Here is a 20,508-nt window from a genome sequence, read left to right on the forward strand (position 1 = left end):
CTTTAAACTCTAAATTTTTGAAATTCATACTTTTTTATTTTATGCCTTTTACAAAATTTTATATGTAGTGTGTATATATTCTATTCCTGAATTATCAAAGATAGCTTAACAAATCTACATTTAGTATATTATTAATCCTATATAAAATTAACTTAAAACATATATTAACTATAGATTTATTTTTATGAAAAGACTTGATTCTCCATAAGAAAAAGAGTTTTATGTTATTTGAATATACTCAGAAGACAGGGTCACATCCATTTGATTCAGTCTGAGATGCTTTTTAAAAATCATACATGTACATACATTTTAAGACATCAACTTTTCTTTCCGCTTTGTTATTATCTTTTCAAATGCACCTTCATCAGTCAATCCCTGAAGAATTAGGAGCTCATTTTGAAAGTAACTAACTTCTCAGGTTTTTCTTATCTTTCATCATCTGGATAAATTCCCTATCACATGAGATCACGTTCTAGGAATTCCGGACTGTACAAACTCCAAGAAAACCACCATCTATTTTAAATACTTTTTTGTTTGTTTGTTTTGTTTGAGATGGAATCTTGCTCGGTCGCCTAGGCTGGAGTGAAGTGACGCGATCTCAGCTCACTGCAACCTTCTCCTCCTGGGTTCAAGTGATTCTCCTGTCTCGGCCTCCCAAGTAGCTGGGATTACAGGTATGCACCACCACACCTGGCCAATACTTTTATTTAAATGCTAAAAAACTTAATAACTTAAATATTTAAGGTGTAAATACTATTTCTCTTCTGAGTTACCTAAAGCATAGCTCATCAAATAATTGAAAGCATTAAAAACCCTTATTGCATTTCTGGAAAATAGTAGTTTCTTATAAAGATGTGCACCGGGGTGCCATGTCACCTAGGTTACAAGTCCTGCTCCATTTTAGATGACCTACAGCAAGTTAAATAATTGTCAATTTTTAAATCTTTCAGATTAAAAGAATGCAAAGAATTCAGTGTAAGATTCTTCATCTTTTGTTGTATTATGGCAGTATAATGCCATTTAAAGTGCTCTGATGAAAGACTCCCAGGTTTGAATGCTGGCTCTGACATTTATTAGCTCTATTACTTAATAAGTTACTTAACCTTTCTTTCCTTCAGTATCTTTATCTACAAAATGGAGACAATAATAGTATATTAAAGTTGGTGTGATAACTAAACGAACACAGGTAAAGTTCTTACAACAATGAACTGGCACATATATGACCAATAAATTCAAATTATCTCTGATACCACACAGAATTTTAATGGTTGTTCTGAAATTCTCAACTGTAATTCCAAGTTTTATTAATCTAAAGTTATTAGACTACACTGCTCATTTTCTAAATTAATCTAGTTGGATTTTTATGATATTTAAAGATTTTTTTCCATTATACTTTCACTAGAAATTACAGAAATTTCTATGCCTATAATCCCATAACTTTGGGAGGCCAAGGCAGACAGATCGCTCGAGGTCAGCAGTTCGAGACCAGACTAGCCAACATAGTGAAACCTCGTCACTACTAAAAATACAAAAATTAGCCAAGTGTGGTGACGCGCACCTGTGGTCCCAGCTACTCAGGAGGCTAAGGCCGGAGAATCACTTGAACCTGGGAGGCAGAAGTTGCAGTGAGCCAAGATTGCGTAACTGCACCCCAGCCTGTTGACAGGGTGAGACTCTGTCTCAAAAACAAAAAATAAAAATAAAAAAATAATTTCACTACATATAGTTCAAAGAAGGCAATCTAACCACTACATTCCCCATTATGTTCCTTGGCTAAACTCTTGAAATCTATTTAAAGAGAGGAAAACCAGTCTAATTACTATCAGAACCACAGATGAGATGCGTGCATAACTCTGCTCAGATCCTAATTCCTCTGCCATGCCTTAGTTATAGTCACTTAGGCTTCAACTATCTCCTAGTCCTAAATTCCTGCTAGACAATCAATAGAACTATTCATTTTGCCTGATATTGTCAGTAATCCTTTTCAAAAACTGCTTTATCTCCCTAACTTAAAATGTATGTAAGTAAAAAAATAGGCCAGGCACAATGCCACACGCCTGTAATCCCAGAACTTTGGGAGGCCGGGGCAGGCAGATCACTAGAACTCAGGAGTTTGAGACCAGCCTGAGCAACATGGCGAAATCCCATTTCTACAGAAAAATACAAAAATTAGCTGAACATGGTAGTGCGTAGTCCCAGCTATGCACTGTAGTCCCAGCTATTCTGGAGACCAAGGCGAGAGGACCACTTGCACCCAGGAGGTTGAGGCTGCAGTGAGCTGAGATCATGCCACTGCACTCCAGCCTGGGCAACACAATGAGACCCTGAGAAAGAAAAGAAAAGGCCTGGCATGGTGACTCATGCCTGTAATCCCAGCACTTTGGGAGGCTGAGGTGGGTGGATCACCTGAGGTCAGGAGTTCAAGACCAGCCTGGGTAACATGGTGAAACCCTGTCTCTACTAAACATACAAAAAATTAGCCGGGCATGGTGCCACGTGCCTGTAATCCCAGCTACTTGGGAGGCTGAGGCAGGAGAATTGCTTGAACCTGGGAGGCGGATGTTGCAGTGAGCTGAGATTGGGCCATTGCACTTCAGCTTGGGCAACAAGAATGAAACTTCCTCTCAAAAAATAAAAGGAAAAGAAAGGAGGGGAGAGGAGGGGGAAAGAAAGGGGAGGGGGGAAAGAAAGGGGGAAAGGGGAAAGGAAAAGGAAAAAAAAGGAGAAAAAAAGAAAAAATAATTGCACACTATCTTAATCTATATAGTGCTTCAAAATTTGCAAAACTAATTCACTACTAGCCAAAGATCAGGAATAAATCAGACAAAAAAATGTATTTAGCAAAACTAAAAATTGTTTGCTAAGTATTTTTATTTCAGAAGGAAATAAGGACCAATAACTGTGCCAGAAACTTTACATACATTATTTCATTCTAATAAGCCTAGGAAATAAGACTTTCTTATCCTAGTTTATAAATAAATAAAAACAGGTTTAATGAATTTAACATAACTTGCCCAAGGTCATAAATTTGAGCAGATGCAGAGCCAGGGACTCACTGAAATAAAAGCACGTGATTTTCTTGAGGTTAAAGCAGAAGATACTTGCTAAGTGACTTAACTAACTTATTTACAGTTAGAATCCTTACCTAGGGCAGTAGAAAAAAGTTTTAAGAACAGTTTAAAAGGAAGGATTTACCACTTCATTACAAAAAAATTAATTCCTCTCCATCTATTTGAACCTAAAATTCATACTAGGTATGCACATAAACAAATGCCATATATACATGGATTTTATAAGATTTATAGCATAATCAGACAACTTACCTTTGGTGCACGCACACAGCCTGTCTGTGCCAGAACAGTAAATCACAGAAACAAATGTGTCCTGTTCCTCAGTGCCCTCCTTTTTGGGAGGCTCCACTTTGGCCAAAATTTCAAAGTTTGAAAGATCTAGTATTTTTACATATCCTCCCTGAGTGGTTATTACCAGGTGTCCAAGAGTAGAAATGTCAGACGTTTTTTCTCTCTCAAAACCATTCTTTGAGGTTAACTGCATGTCCTCAATAGGTTCCTCACAGTCATCCTCTCGATTATCCAATATATCGGGTGGAAGCAAAATGAGCGAGGTAATTGTGTCCTGGGGATCTTTGATATGTTGTATTTTTATTGGCTCCTCTTCTAAAGTCACTATCCGAGTGGCATAATTCATTTTATAAAGCACTAAATATCCACCACTAACATTCCTCTGCTCAGGCTGAATTATTAAAGGAGTCTGTACATCTGCTGGTGATTCATGTTGGATTACACTAATATTTGCACCATTCACTACAGCAAGATTTGATTCCAGCTCACCTTTCCGTCTATTACATAGTGCAGAGTTTAATTTATTTAAATTATTCAAGGCCTCTACTTGATTTATTGCACTCAAGGATTCAACAGGGCATGTCCGCAGTCCTACCAACAAATGAATTCCGTCAGCACAAGGAGTTATTGAGTCTATACAAAGATTCTCCTCCTCTGCAAACTTTGGCAGCCTCAAGCACTGAACCAAAGTCCCAGGCTTGGGAAACACAGAGTTCCACTTCTCAGAATCCGGAGAGGTAAGGTTGGCTGCTGCATCTGCAAATTGCTGAATGTAAGTCACAGGAGGATCCTGCAATAACAACTGCTCCTGACTATCCAGCTCCATTTCAATAATCTGTGGAACAGTAAAACCATCATCATGCAAACTTTTACTCATAATATTGTTCATCTGTGAAAAGATCTTTCCTGCTTTCTCATCAGATTCCTTGATGCTATAAAGAAGCAAAACCGGTAAAGTCCTCCTTACCAGAGGAGAATTTAGTTCTGAATTAGTGCAGGATTCATTGTCAGTTGACCCTTGTTCTGATATACTTTCACCCTGAGTTCTGCTTAAACCATCCAGTGACCTGTGAGAATTACTACTAATGGGTGAGGTAGCAGGAGATTTATATGTTAATAAACCTCCAGCTAATAAACATGGAAAAGGAATGTTGTGTTGCTCCTGGTGCTTTTCCTTTGTCTTTTCACTCTTAGAGTTTGTTAAACAAGGATTTGCCCCAAGTTCTTCAAGATCCTTAACAGTATCTTCAAGCACATTTGCAACAATCTCCCACTGAAGTTTTTCTGGCTGTTGGAGAATGCTGAGTGCTGTTATATCAAGGCTTACTTCCATGGCTTCCTTCTGTGATGTATGCCCTTTAAAAAGGAACAATATTCATTAGATATGTTTCTACTCATCCAGTCAGCACATTATGAAACACAAGTAAAACTATTTATTTATTTATTTATTTTTGAGACAAATTCTTGCTCTGTCACACAGGCTAGAGTGCAGTGGTGCAATTTCGGCTCACCACAACCTCTGAATCCCAGGTTCAAGTGATTCTAGTGCCTCAGCCTCCCAAGTAGCTGGGATTACAGGCGCACGCCACCACACCCAGCTAATTTTTCTATTTCTAGTAGAGCCTGGGTTTCACCATGTTGTCCAGGATGGTCTCAAACTCCTGACCTCAGGTGATCCACCCACCTCAGCCTCCCAAAGTGCTGGGATTACAGGCGTGAGCCACCACGCCTGGCCTAAAAAAATTTAAAGTGCAGTCAGCCCTCCATATTCACAGGTTCTACATCCACGGATTCAACTAACTGCAGATGGAAAACATTTTTTATTTACTTACTTATTTTCTGGAGATGGAGTTTTGCTCTTGTTGCCTAGGATGGAGTGCAATGGTGTGATCTCGGCTCACCAAAACCTCCGCCTCCCAGGTTCAAGCAATTCTCCTGCCTCAGCCGCGAGAATAGCTGTGCCACCATACCCAGCTAATTTTGTATTTTTAGTAGAGACATGGTTTCTCCATGTTGGTCAGGCTGGTCTCAAACTCCCGACCTCAGGTAATCTGCCCGCATCGGCCTCTCAAAGTGCTGGGATTACAGGCATGAGCCACCGTGCCCAGCCGGAAAACCTTTTTTTTTTAAAAATGGATGGCTGCATCTCTACTAAACATGTACAACATGTACAAACTTTTTTGTCAATTAACAATAGAGCATAACAACTTTTTACTCAGTATTTACATTGTAGTAGATATTATAAGTAATCTAGAGATCATTTAAAGTAACAGGAAAATGTAGATGTGCATAGGTTATAAGCAAAACTATACCATTTTATACAAGGGACTTGAGGACATCTGGATTTTCATATCTAGAGAGGGTCCTGGAACCAATCCCCCATAGATACCAGGCTGTTTTTTTTCTTTTTTTTTTTTCTTAAAACATAATCAAATCTAAGATGAGCTTACTCAGAAAAACCGTAAAGGTATTCAAGGGACTCAAAATTATTTTCAACTTAGGCCAGGCAGGTGGCTCACATCTGTCATTCTAGCACTTTGGGAGGTTGAGGTAGGCAGATTACCTGAGCTCAGGAGTTCGAGACCAGCCTGGGTAACATGGCAAAACCCCGCCTCTACTAAAAATACAAAAAATTAGAGGCTCGGCGCGATGGCTCGTGCCTGTAATCTCAGCACTTTGGGAGGCTGAGGCGGGCAGATCACCCGAGGTCGGGAGTTTGAGACCAGCCTGACCAACATGGAGAAACCCCATTTCTACTAAAAATGCAAAATTAGTTGGGTGTGGTGGTCCATGCCTGTAATCCCAGCTACTCAGGAGGCTGGGGCTGGAAAATCGCTTGATGCCAGAAGGCGGAGGTTGTGGTGAGCCAAGACCGCACCATTGCACCACAGCCTGGGCAACAAGAGTGAGACTATGTCTCAAAAAAAAAAAAAAAAAAAAAAAAAAATTAGCCGGGCATGGTGGCACATGCCTGTAGTCCCAGCTACTCGGGGAGGCTGAGGCACAAGAATAACTTGAACCTGGGAGACCCAAGTTGCAGTGAGCTGAGATCACCCAACTGTACTCTCTAGTCTGGGCAACAAGAGTGAGACTGTCTCCAAAAAAAAAAAAAGTCTTTTCAATTCAAAATATATTCTCTTGGCAATTTGTGAGCAAAACCTTTTTTCAAAAAAGTAATGTGATTAAAGAGTTAAAAAATATTATTTATACATAACTTTAAATTAGTATCAAAGTAACAGAATTTCTGCACTTCAATTCTAAGCCAAAGAGAGAATACTACTTATGCATCTGTCATTTATGCGCTATGCAAAATATCCATTAAGAAAATGATTGTAATCTCAGTTTCCTTTCTTTCACCACTCTGAAGGAGTTATAAGCACCATTTCTTCTCTCTCACCCCATCCTCTGCTGATTATCAGTGGAATGTCAGAAAATAGAATTCTAACCTCAGTTTAGAAAAAAAAAATAACTAGGAAGAAAAAGTTCCAAAACTGTATCATCTTTATGTGAAACATTCAGTGTCTTCTGTATTATCTGCTAATTTTTAGTTCATTTAAAGCCACACAACTACATTACATTATATCATCTTATTCACCTTTATTCTTTTCTTTTTTTTTTTTTTTTGAGACAAAGTCTCACTATTGCCACCCAGGCTGGAGTGCAATGGCATAATCTCAGCTCATTGCAACCTCTGCCACCCAGGTTCAAGGGATTCTCCTGCCTCAGCCTTCTGAGTAGCTGGGATTACAGGCACCTGCCACCACGCCTGGCTAATTTTTGTATTTTTAGTAGAGATGGGTTTTCACCATGTTGGTCCGGCTAGTGTCGAACTCGTGACCTCGTGATCTGCCCAGCTCGGCCTCCCAAAGTGCTCGGATTATAGACATGAGCCACCATGCCCTGCCGACCTTTTTTCTATTGTGCCTTCTTTAAACTATTCCCTTAAAAGTAGTACAGTCTCAGAACTCAGTTTCTATACTGAAACACAGGACTGAGTTTCTCAGTCTCAACCTTTAAACCTGTGATATTAATCACAAAGCCAGGCGCTGTGGTGCATGCCTGTAATCCCAGCTATTTGGGAGGCTGAGGTGGAAGGATCCTTTTAGATTAGGAGTTCCGTTCAAGACCAGCCTCAGCAACACAGTAAAACGCCGTTTCCAGAAAACAGAAAAAAAGGAAAGAAAGTCTTACAATAGATGTCAGTCAACTCCCAAATCAAGTATAATCTCTTGACGCTAAACTGAAAATTCTTTCCACTGATCTGTCTCTATCTCAATGGCAGAAACTTCTTTCAGTCAGGCAGCAACATCATTAGCAATAATACCATAAAGACCACTATAGGTTAGGCCAGACGCGCTGGCCCACGCCTGTAATCCCAGTACTTTGGGAGGCCAAGGCAGGCCAGATCACTTGAGCCCTGGAGTTTGAGAACAGCCTCTCCAACATGGTGAAACCCCATCTCTACCAAAAACACAAAAAGTAGCCAGGCATGGTGGTACATGCCTGTAGTCCCACTGCTCGGGAGGCTGAGGCAAGAGAAACTGCTTGAACCCAGGAGGCAGAGGTTGCACTGAGCTGAGATCACGCCACTGCACTCCAGCCTGGACGACAGAGTGAGATCCCGTCTCAAAAGAAAAAACCATTCTAGGCGATTTTTGAAAATACAAAAAATAGAAAATTTAAAAAAAAAATATATATATATATATATACATATATAATCGCCTTAATGATTTAGATTGGAAAAACAGAGAAAAGGAAATAAATATAAAAGTGCTCAAGGCTGGGCGTGGAGGCTCACACCTGTAATCCCAGCACTTTGGCAGGGTGAGGCGGGTGGATCACCTGAGGTCAGGAGTTCGAGACCAGACTGGTCAACATGGTGAAACTCCCGTCTCTACTAAAAATTCAAAATTAGCCAAGCGTGGTGGCATGTGCCTGTAATACCAGCTACTGGGGAGGGTGAAGCAGGAGAATCGTTTGAACCCGGGAGGCAGAGGTTGCAGTGAGCCAAGATCACGCCATTGCACTCCAGCCTGGGCAAAAAAGCAAAACTCCGTCTTAAAAGAAAAAAAATGAACTCAAGGTGACTCCACGAAGGTTTGAAAGTTGCCCAAATAGGCTGGGCGCGGTGGCTCATGCCTGTAATCCCAGCACTTTGGGAGGCCGAGGAGGGTGGATCACAAGGTCAGGAGATCGAGACCATCCTGGCTAACACAGCGAAACCCCGTCTCTACTAAAAATACAAAAATTTAGCCGGGCGTGCTGGCGGGCACCTGCAGTCCCAGCTACTCAGGAGGCTGAGGCAGCAGAATGGCGTGAACCCGGGAGGCGGGGCTTGCAGTGAGCCGAGATCGCGCCACTGCACTCCAGCCTGGGCGACAGAGCGAGACTCCATTTCAAAAAAAAAAAAAAAAAAAGAAGTCGCCCAAGTAGAGCAATAAGCAACTGAGATTCATGAAGAACCCTTAGGGTAACTCAAAGCTCTGTTTACACCATTTTACACTATTTTATTCATGATCTCTTCTACATGCTCACTGGCATATCTAGAATTTCCCATAATCTGGGGATGATGTCACTTCACATAACATGACTACTACCCCCTAAAACGGAAATATTTTCTAGCTACAGCAGAAAAAAATTTTCACTATAAACATGATTTAATTGTATTAATGAAGCTGTACACTTATTTAAATACTCATTTGGCTATGGTCACATGCAGCCTTTTTTCTGTCATTCAATATTCATGTATATTTTCTCCACAATTCAGACTGGAAATTGAAGGCTGACTGAGGTGTTTTTTGTTTTGTTTTGTTTTGTTCTGTTTTGTTTTAGACGGAGTCTCACTCTGTTGCCCAGGCTGGAGTGCAGTGGCGCGATCAACTGAGATATTTTTATAACATGTACTATACCACAATAAATCCTGAGGATGCCCAACTGGACTAAACTGACAAATTTACTTAAATGTTTTCTTTCTAAACTATGGTAGGAAACCGCCAAGAAAAAACAATTTTGGTCTATGTATATATTATGACAGAATAAACCATAAATTACATATATTAACACAAATTTAAGTCAATATTCAAAGTAAATGGTATGTGAGGTGAGACTTTATTAAAAAGGAAAATATTACAAGTGGCATTATTACTTTGCTGCTTCTCAAATATTTATTCAACATGTGGGAAGCAGCATAAACTATACATTCTACTCAGAAGGGTGACAAAGCACACTGATGACTGACAAACGCCCTGCAGAACTTGTCAACTCTACCTATTTCAGAATTTCTAAAACCTACTAGGCCACAAAATAAATTTTTACACAAATACCTACAAACAAGCACCAGCATAATACTCTTCAGACAATCATTTTAAAAACCCTTCTCTATTCTGCTTATTTGGGTAGTGTTAACCAAACTTCCTCAGGTAAGCAATTAGGTTTTATCCAGGTACTCTTTTAAAACTCAAATTTCAATTTGAGCCCTTCTTTAACTTCCTACCAAACATTCTTCTCAGTCTTCACAAGAAGCCATGTATACTTAATTCTGATCTGTGGTTCAAATACCAAACTTTTCTCTATGCAATCCTCTTAGATATCTTCAAACCTCATAACCTCCAACTAAAAAACAAATGTCTCTTCATCTGCACTCACATTTTTGAAATTAAGAAATATATTTCAATAGGCCGGGCACAGTGGCTCACACCTGTAATCCCAACACTTTGGGAGGCTGAGGGAGGTGGATCACTTGAGGTCAGGAGTTCAAGACCAGACTGGCCAACATGGTGAAGCCCTATCTCTACAAAAAATACAAAAATTAGGTGTGGTGGTGGGCGCCTGTAATCCCAGCTACTCGGGAGGCTGAGGCAGTAGAATTGCTTGAACCCAGGAGGCAGAGGTTGCAGTGAGCCAAGATCCGTGCCACTGCACTCCAGCCTGGGCAACAGAATGAGACTCCATCTCAAAACAAAAACAAAAACAAAAAAAAACAGAAAATAAATATATTTCATAATTCTTCAGATTGTATCATCCAATTTGATGAAAATCACTTAGAACTGTGATTTCCATCAAATTGGATATGCTCTGATAAGTCTGAAATGGTAACTTATCACTTTTTAGATACTTCAGGAAGAGAAGACACCAATCATTAATATCAAATATATATACATGACTACTCTATAAGCCTCCATAAAGTCACCAATGGTCTTCCAATATAACAAAATTAGTTTAGAAGATACATACTTTTACTGTGAATGAATAAGCTACTTACAAATCCTCAAATGAGGCAATTAAAAATTATGAACTGGAAAGATATTTTCTCTTACCACAGCTACTGTTTAATACATAAAGACAATTTTTACACCCCTAAATGAAGTGTTATATGTAGTCGACAAAAATACATGATAATTTTCAAGACACTATTAGCTAAAGTAAACATGATTACAGTATCTTTAAAATGTGTGAAAAATCAAACAGGCATAGATGAAAAGAATAAAGGTAGAAAAAGGATAAGAAAATTGACCAAATACGAGTATTATAACTGTAAAAACATGTACTGAGATCCTTAGACCCAGGGAAAATAACAAAACTATAGCACACAAAGGAAAGATTCCAGTGACAATCAAAAAAAAACTTAACACAGCAAACACTTTACAAAAGAAAAACCGAAGCCCACAGTTTAAGTAATTTAACAAGACCAAGGAGTTATTTTTTGAAAGAGTTCAAACACTTGGCCGGGTGCAGTGGCTCACCTCTGTAATCCCAGCACTTTGGGAGGCTGAAGCCAAGTGGATCACCTGAGATCAGCAGTTCGAGACCAGCCTGGCCACAGAGGGACACTCCGTCTCAAAAAAACAAAAGAAAGAGCCAGGTCTGGCCGGGCGCGGTGGCTCACGCCTGTAATACTAGCACTTTAGGAGGCCGAGGTGGGCAGATCACCTGAGGTCAGGAGTTCAAGATGAGCCTGGCCAACATGGTGAAACCCCATCTCTACTAAAGATACAAAAATTAGTCAGGTGTGGTGGGAGGCACCTATAATCCCAGCTACTCACGAGGCTGAGGCAAGAGAATCCCTTGAACTCGGGAGGCGGAGGTTGCAGTGAGCTGAGATCACACCACTGCACTCCAGCCTGGGCAACAGAGCAAGACTCTGTCTCAAAAAAAAAAAAAAAAAAAGAAAGAAACAAAGAAAGAAAATGTAGTAGTAACCTCTTATGTTTTTGCAAAAGAACAAAATAGGAAAAGAGCATTAGCTTCCTCAGTCTATGTTTTAAAAAAAAAAAAAAAAACAATTTTTAACTTCTCTAGAACGAATTACACATTTGCACATTTTTAAGGGCATTTTCCTGCCTTATTTGGTGATTTTTTTTGTTCATTGCTAAGAACTGCTTCAAAAGACTGCTAAAGATTAACCCAAAATTGTCCAGTGTTCCATTTAGTGCCTTTCAAAAAAATTTGATGACAAATTAAAATTTAAAGAATATTTACTACCAAATGTTAACTATAATTTTTTTGAACTGTACTATACAAAACCATTCCTCTTCTAAAAAGATTTAAGTTATATATGTCCATAGTACACAGCATCTGACATTAAACAATAGCCACAATTTAATAATGGTCACTTTTTAAAAATACTGGGTACTTCCCAGGCACTACACTTTATATGAACTTATCTTATCTAATTCTTTTTTTTTTTTTTTTTTTTTTTTTTGAGACAGTTTCTCTCTTGCTGCCCAGGCTGGAGTGCAATGGCGCAATCTCAGCTCGCTGCAATCTCCGCCTCCCGGGTTCAAACGATTCTCCTGCCTCAGCCTCCTGAGTAACTGGGATAGACATGCGCCACCACGCCTGGCTAATTGTTTTTTATTTTTACTAGAAACGGGGTTTCGCCATGTTGGCCAGGCTGGTCTCGAACTCCTGATCTCAGGTGATCCACCCACCGTGGCCTCCCAAAGTGCTGGGATTACCGACGTAAGCCACCAAGCCCGGCCTAATTCTTAAAACTCTAAATAACAGACTTTAATACCACTATGCTATATATCAGGAAATGCAATCAGACTATATTAAGTAGAAGAGTTAGGATTTAAATTCTGACATAGTAAAACTATTTTGAAACATACTATTAGCTCTTCCTACAAAATAACATTAAAATACGAAGTATATTATTTTGCCCTAGTATCTTAAAAGCTAGTAAGGCAGCATTTACTTGATGTTTTAATGTCTATAATTTCACACATTAAAATGTAGTTCTTTATTCACCTACATGAATAAAGAGCTTTAAACACTACTTTTAGTTAACAGAATACATTATACAAATAAAAACATTTAATTACCTGACATATGTGACAAAACTTTAACGTAACTATCCACTGTAATTCCTTTGGCTCAAATAGGTACCATTTAAATTTTAAATATGGAACACTATGTACATACTACTAATTTGAGATCTCTGACACACAATATTTCAGTCTTCTGTGTATACTAGCAAAAATTTAGAGTTAGCATTAACTAAGAAATTCAGAATTAAGTGGTAGTTAGCTGTATACACAACTGTGTAAAGAATTTTTTAAATACATTATCTAATACTTTTTACATACCTGTCACAGAATCTGATCTGGAATGCTCTTCACTGTCTGAATCCTCCAGTAAATCATCACTTAAATCAAAAAACAAAGTAAACAGTTTGAATTTCAAAAAAAGTATACATCATATGAGAAAGCAAAGAAGAACAGTTGGTTTTGTGGTTTTTTTTGAGACAGGGTCTCAGTCTTTCATCCAGGCTGGAGTACAGTGGCAGGAACACAGCTCACTGCAGCCCTGACCTCCTCCTGGCCTCAACCAATCCTCCTGCCTCAGCCTCCCGTGTAGGTGGGACCACAGGCACACGCCACCATGCCCAGCTACTTTTTTTTTTTTAATTTTTGCAGAGACGGGGTCTCACCATGTTGCCCAGGCTGGTCTTGAACCTTTGGGCTTAAGCAATCTTCCCACCTCTACCTCTCAAAGTGCTGGGATTATACGCATGAGCCACTATGCCTGGCCTGAAAGTACAGTGTTAAAATCACTACTACACATCGCAACCATATAATTAAAATAGGCTTAAATGATATATAAAGAGTAGTTTGATATCATAACTGATTAACAACACTGACAAAAATCTTCTTAAATCATTAAATAAATGTCTAACTGAAATAGGGTATGGAAACCTCTAAGAATCCATAATAACATTTGTAGGAATTTGAAGACTACTGTGTGACTAAGGACAGTTTGGGCAAACAAAAATATAAAAGACAGCAGCAGCTAATAAAATCAAGCACCAGCTTGCAGTAGTAAAACATTAAGAACTATTCTATTACTGAATTCAGGACAGCCTAAAACCAAACATAATAGTTGTATAAGCACGTGTGTATGTTTGTGTACTCACATGTACATGCAATTTTATTTTTGTTTTGTATTTTGTTTTGGAGAGGCTAAGAACTCCTTTACATATAGGAAAACTATGACAGCTCAGAAGATAGGGGGTCATCAAGACAAGACGAAGTCTTGTCTCTATCTCCTGACCTTGTGATCCTCCCGCCTCGGCCTCCCAAAGTGCTGGGATTACAGACATAAGCCACCGCACCTGGCCTACGATGTTATTTTATACAGAATATGAAGTGGTATTCCGCACTGAAAATGCCTAAGGATATTACTGCACTCCAAGGCAATGTTTGAAATATTTTGGGGCGGCTGGGGGAAATTCACTTATATATTTTTGAAAAAGTTTCTCTGTTTTAGTTTTTTCAGGTGATAACAGTTGCCCATAAACCAATTTAATGCTGTAATTTACAAAAGCAAAAAATGCAAAAAAAGTTTAAAATCAGCTGCTAATTCATTAGCCTAATTGGCTGGTTTCAGAGAAACAGAGTAAGTGTAAAAATGAATCCCAAGAAGAAATATTAATAATTGGGAATTACCAAGAATGAAGAAGTCCAAACCAAGAAAACAGGTTTTAAGTATAGAATGGCTGCACATTAAGAAAAATAAATAACCAAGTACTAACCTGCTGTACTAAGATGAACAATAAAATTAAGTAGTAGTATGTTTTAAAGGAATTCAGGTGTCTTGATATTTCAAAGAGGGTTGCCAGATAAAAGCCTTAAATTAGCAAAGAATGTTTTATTCTGAAAGTTCTCAAAAATATAATCAGGGAACAGGCACAGTGACTCACACCTGTAATCCCAGCACTTTGGGAGGGCAAGGAGGGAGGACTGCTTGAGCCCAGGAGTTCAAGACCAGCCTGGGCAACACAGTGAGACCCCATCTCCACAAAAAAATAAAAAATTAGCTGGGCATGGTGGTACATGCCTTTAGTCCCAGCTACTTAGAAGGCTGAGGTAGAAGGATGACTTGAGCCCAGGAGGTAAAGGGTACAGTGAGCCATGAGCCCGGGTGACAGAGCAAGACCTTGTTTCAAGAGAAAAAAAAAAATTATATATATAATTTGTAAAATCACATTCTTTTAAAATATTTTGTGACAAAAATATTTTATGGCTAAGGCCAGATGCAGTGGCTCACACCTACAATCCCAGCACTTTTGGAGGCTGAAGCAGGCAGATCACGTGAGGCCAGGAGTTTGAGACCAGCCTGGCCAACATGGTGAAACTTGTCTCTACTAAAAATACAAAATTTACCCGGGCATGGTGGCGCGGGTCAGTCCCAGCTACTCAGGAGACTGAGGCACAAGAATCACTTGAACCTGGGAGGCAGAGATTGCAGTGAACCAGGATCGCACCACTGCACTCCAGCATGGGCGACAGAGCAAGACTCTCTCAAAAAAAAAGAAAAAAAATTATATGAATAAAATAACTGAATTGTACACTTACATGAATTTTATGGTTTGAAAACTACACTTCAATAAAACTTTTTAAAAATCACATGCGGCTGGGCGTGGTGGCTCACGCCTGTAATCCCAGCACTCTGGGAGGCCAAGGCAGGTGGATCATCTGAGGTCCGGAGTTCGAGAACAGCCTGGCCAACATGGAGAAACCCTTTCTCTACTAAAAATACAAAAAATTAGCCAGGAGTGGTCATAGGCACCTGTAGTCCCAGCTACTCAAGGAGGCTAAGGCAGAAAAATCGTTTGAACCCGGGAGGCAGAGGTTGCAGTGAGCCAAGATTGCGCCACTGCACTCTAACCTGGGCGACAGGGTGAGACTCTGTCTCCAAAAAAAAAAAAAACACACACACACATTTTAAAAAGAAACTAGAATACATATAAATGTTACCATAATTCCATAGTGTGATTATGACTACTCTATATTTCATCAATTTCCACTCCTGCATTTTCCCATTTTCCTGCAATAAGCATGCACTATTTATATAATAGGCACTGTATTTACTAAAGCCTTCTACATTTTGCAAAACCTTTTACAAAGCAATAAACATGCAAAATAAATATTATGGTTAAAGTAAAAATGTTTAGTTAAGATTATATGTGTTTCTGAAAAACAGACATACTAATATTATAACAGTACCTTGGTTTACAGCAATCCCATAAACAATTTCATTTACATTCAAGGAATTTTTACCAACTTGACCTGATATACAAATGACAAGTGAATCATCTAGAAGAAATCTTAATTCATTAAAATTAAATGTATTAGCATATCTTCTTCCTTAATTCAGAAGACAAATATTGTCTTCTAAGAAAAAATTGTCAAAAACAATTCCTTAGTCCTTCAATGTATATAAGAAATAAAAACAAATTTTACAAAAACTATTCTAAGCAAACTATATTGCTAATTACTTTAAACTTCTTGGATAAGCTTAGATTTTTCCAATTAATGTATTATTCTTCAAGCTAATGAAACCCACATAGCATATTTTATAACCAAACATATTGGATCTTGTGTCACATGAAGTGAGAGGTAGTGTGGCTCATTATATTCACTATCAATTCCAACAGGACTGCTCCTACTTCTTGGGGAGGGGAAGTGAAGAGAGGGGGCTTAAGGTTAGGGATGAAGTTTCACCTCTTCAGCTTCCTCCTACCACATCAACTTAATGTTTTTGTATGATTTGTTTGAGACTTTCTTCAGAGAAAATTGACCTTCGACCGTAGATTGTAAATTTCTTAAAAGCAAGTAGAGATTACCTCAACTCAAGCACATTACCCCATATAATGTTGAGAAGTATTTCCACTAATAATACAGAATACATGTTTATCTAAAATGCACATTTTACCTAGGAGGGTGTGACTATATGTGTATGGGTGTATGTAATTCTAGAAGTATATTTTGATTCCATTTTTAATCCCCAAATTACAAAACTTCAAGACAAAGTTCAAATTAAAGTAAGGGCCTAGAAGGACTTATAAATTTCATTATCTTCTATTACTTTTCCACTAACTTCTAAGAAATCACAGAAATTAAGCATGCTTAATATCTAGTCCTATTGGCAAAATATGGTCAGAAACTCAGACAACAGTTAAGCTGCTTTCCCATTAAGCTTTCACAGAGATTTATATTAATAGAACAACCACAAGGCTTTAATCAACATGTTATTACCAAGAAGAACTAGACAGAAGTAACACATATATTGTAAATTTTCCACTAATTCCATTAATGAAATAATTTCCATTAACAAAACTTTACATTACTCCTTAATGAAAGTACATCCCACCAAAGGGGTTGTGAAGCAAAATGATAAAACACTGACTACAGAGTAACACCCATCACATGTCAGTAACATAAGGAGCCCCTGGAAGTGAAATGGCAGATATTCTCAGTCTATCAAGACATCTGATCACAGTTAAATAGCTCCATTTCACATGGCTGCCTACAGAATCTTCTTCCCCTCCACCTACAGAATCTTACTAGCCCAGTTCAGTCAAAACCACAGTGGTTCTTAGGAAACAAGTGGGTGAAAGAGGGTGATACTTTGACTCTCCCACCCCACCACAAAAATCAGAAATCTCTCAGAGAAGTTGAGTGAAGGAGAATCCAGAACAGCAATTTTACCAAAATATTTCTATAGCAATAATTATGGTATCTCAACTCACTGCTGACTACTGGTACATTGTTTTAAACAATTAGATCCTCTTGCCTCACCTCAGGTCATCCCATTATTATTATTCATTAGCACTGCCATAATTTGAGGTGCTAATGAAAAAACGGAAACTGAAATCATCTAGTTCGAATGCTCTATGAAAAGATTTAGTAGAAGGTGAAACTACAATAGAATTTCATTTCATTATTTAGACTTTCCAATGGTGACTTTTCATCATCTATTGTTCAATGTGGCAATTATTTCCAATTGACATAGATTGTGATAGAAAGTTAAGCATATTTTATAAACTATGGTGTTTCTGAATGAAGATTTTTCTTCAAGAATCACAGATTTCAGATTTCTAACCAAACATTTACTCTCTGATCTCTTAACTGCATAACTTTTTTTTCCTCCTCTTTAATTATTAGAACTATGAGAATATAAAATTTAGGAAAACACGTTAACATCTATTAAATACTACTAAAACAAACTCACATACCTATCTCCTTCCAATTTTGGTATATCTGAGCAACTAGAGGAGTCCTCCAGCCACGCCAAAGTTGGTCTCCTTGAATCAACTCCTGAGCTTGGGTCTCCTGATAGAATAAGCTGTTGTACAATTGCTGGATCATAGGCATTAATTTCAAACTTTAAGTGCACCTAAACAAATGAAAAGCCTAAGTTTACAACTGATCTTTTTTCAATTACTAATTTGTTACTTCAAAATTCAAACATACCTTCATAAGTTTGGAAACATCCCATATGCAGATCTTTCCTCGTTTAGTTGCAGCAGCCAGAAAATGAGGGCAGCTCCCCGACCCAAAGCAAGATATTCTGTCAGTTCCATCCGTACAAGGAAACTGTGCAGGACTTGTTGCAAGAGTGACTGACAATGGCACATTCTGTGTGTGCTCACCTTTCACAAATGGGCAGTTTGGGGAATGTCTTTCGTGTTCAGACCTTTGCATAGATTAAGAAAGGAAAAGTTTACTAAAAATAAAGCAATTCAGTTTGTACATTAAAACAGAACTCCAGGATCATCATCTTTTTTTAACTGAACTTAAAGTATTCATCATTAAAGACTTAATATAACCAAATCATTCAGTTTTATGAAGATCACTCTAACATGTTCAACCGTTTACAAATTCACACATTCAATATTCCAAACATTCAACAATAGCAGTTGTTACTCACTTTAACTGATTATAAAGTCAATCTCAGAAAAAACTGAAAAACCAATACAATGCTATATTACATACTACAAAATTGTTTAAACTCCTGTTATTTCCTCACACTGGTTTCCTACAACTTTGAATGATTAACTACTATGTTTCAATTTAAAATTTTCCATATCTATCAGGGGCCACAACTATAAATGATATACAGCTGAAACTCGATAAATGCCACTCATAACACAAAAAGTTATTTTACTAAATATTTTACTAAATTATTTTACTAAAAAGTTTTTTAGTAAAGATCTGAAAGCAGCCGGGTGCGGTGGCTCATGCCTGTAATCCCAGCACTTTGGGAGGCCAAGGCGGGTGGATCATGACGTCAGGAGTTCAACGCCAGTCTGACCAACACGGTGAAACCCCGTCTCTACTAAAAATACGAAAATTAGCTGGGCATGGTGGTGGGCGCCTGTAATCCCAGCTACTCAGGAGGCTGAGGCAGGAGAATCGCTTGAACCCAGGAGGCGGAGGTTGCAGTGAGCCGAGATCGCGCCACTGCACTCCAGCCTGGGCAACAGAGCAAGACTCCATCTCAAAAAAAAAAAAAAGATCTGAAAGCAGAAAGATCTCTAGTATGAATAAAATAATATATATTAAGAACAAAGAAATATATCTTATGTATTCACTATAGGATCAAATCAGACAAATAACTTTTAAATAAAATTTATTTCCTAAGAGCCTTATGAATGTAAAGTTCATAAATTATACACTACTTCTTTCAAATAAATGCTTACTGAACAAGAAGAAATGTTAAATTAAAAACATAACAAGTTTAAGAAATATAAAATACAGGCTGGGCACCGTGGCTCACACCTGTAATCCCAGCACTTCGGGGGGTCAAGGTGGTTGGATCCTTGAGGCCAGACGATTGAGACCAGCCTAGGCAACATAGTGAGACCTCATTGCTACAAAAAATAAAAATAAAAATAATTAGCTGGGTGTGGTAGCATGTGCCTGTATTCCCAGCTACTCGGGAGACTCAGGTATGAAGATCCCTCGAGCCTGGGAGTTCAAGGCTGCAGTGAGCTACGATCGTGCCACTGCACTCCAGCCTGAGCAATAGAGCAAGATCCTGTCTCTAAAAAATAAAAAATTTAAAAATTTAAATTAAAATATAAAAATAAAATACTAGGACCTCATATCAAGACTGGTATAATGACTTTAAGAATTATCTCAAATATTGTAAGCAGGATCAACTTAGCACCTATCTGCTCAACTTTATGATTCCTTTATATTTCTTTCTGGTTATTCCTTATTTTTATTTCTATTAGCTATAATTATAAGGCATTAGAAATGTCAGGATCCTGCTACCAAAACAAGAACCCATGAGCCAGGCGTGATGGTAAAACATATAGTCCCAGTTAGTCAGGAGGCTGAGGCAGGAGGACTGCTTAAGCCCAAGAATATGAGGCTGCAGTAAGCTATGATCACACCTGTGTATAGCCATTGCACTTCAGCCTGGACAATATAGCAAGACCCCGTATCTAAAAAATAAAATAGGCTGGGCGTGGTGGCTCACGCCTGTAATCCCACCACTTTGGGAGGCTGAGGTGGGTGCATCACTTGAGGTCAGGAGTTCCAGACCAGCCTGGCCAACATGGGGAAACCCCATCTCTACTAAAAATACATCTATTTGCTAGGCATTGTGGCGCACACCTGTAGTCCCAGCTACTTGGGAAACTGAGGCACGAGACTCTCTTGAACCTGGGAGGCAGGGGTTGCAGTGAACCAAGATCGCGCCACTGTACTCCAGCCTGGGCAACAAAGTAAGACTGTGTCTCCAAAAAAATAAATAAATAAATAAATAAATTTTTAAAAATAAATGTTTCTTAAAGAACCATTGTTTTTAAACTCATTGTTTTATTTCCATGGCAAAGAAAGAACTTTACACATAA

At 38.5% G+C, this 20,508-nt stretch overlaps 1 protein-coding gene across 27 annotated transcripts in view; it reads right to left on the reverse strand.

The window, feature by feature from the left end:
- Positions 1 to 20,508, reverse strand: part of BIRC6 (baculoviral IAP repeat containing 6) — a 259,698-nt gene that overhangs the window by 198,987 nt on the left and 40,203 nt on the right. For all 27 annotated transcript variants that reach the window (XR_008676790.2, XM_055377695.2, XM_019021217.4 and 24 more), the window contains exons 7-10: positions 18,119 to 18,341; positions 17,881 to 18,041; positions 12,950 to 13,008; positions 3,324 to 4,718 (exon numbers count right to left, since the gene is read on the reverse strand). Coding sequence is in view for 26 of the 27 variants with exons in the window: in XM_055377695.2 (XP_055233670.2) it covers positions 3,324 to 4,718; positions 12,950 to 13,008; positions 17,881 to 18,041; positions 18,119 to 18,341 (1,838 nt within the window). In the remaining variant the exon portion in view is untranslated. The remainder of the gene's footprint in view (positions 1 to 3,323; positions 4,719 to 12,949; positions 13,009 to 17,880; positions 18,042 to 18,118; positions 18,342 to 20,508) is intronic.

The sequence above is a fragment of the Gorilla gorilla genome, chromosome 12 (genome assembly GCF_029281585.2).
Source record: "Gorilla gorilla gorilla isolate KB3781 chromosome 12, NHGRI_mGorGor1-v2.1_pri, whole genome shotgun sequence".
In the NCBI taxonomy this organism is placed as follows: Eukaryota; Metazoa; Chordata; class Mammalia; order Primates; family Hominidae; genus Gorilla; species Gorilla gorilla.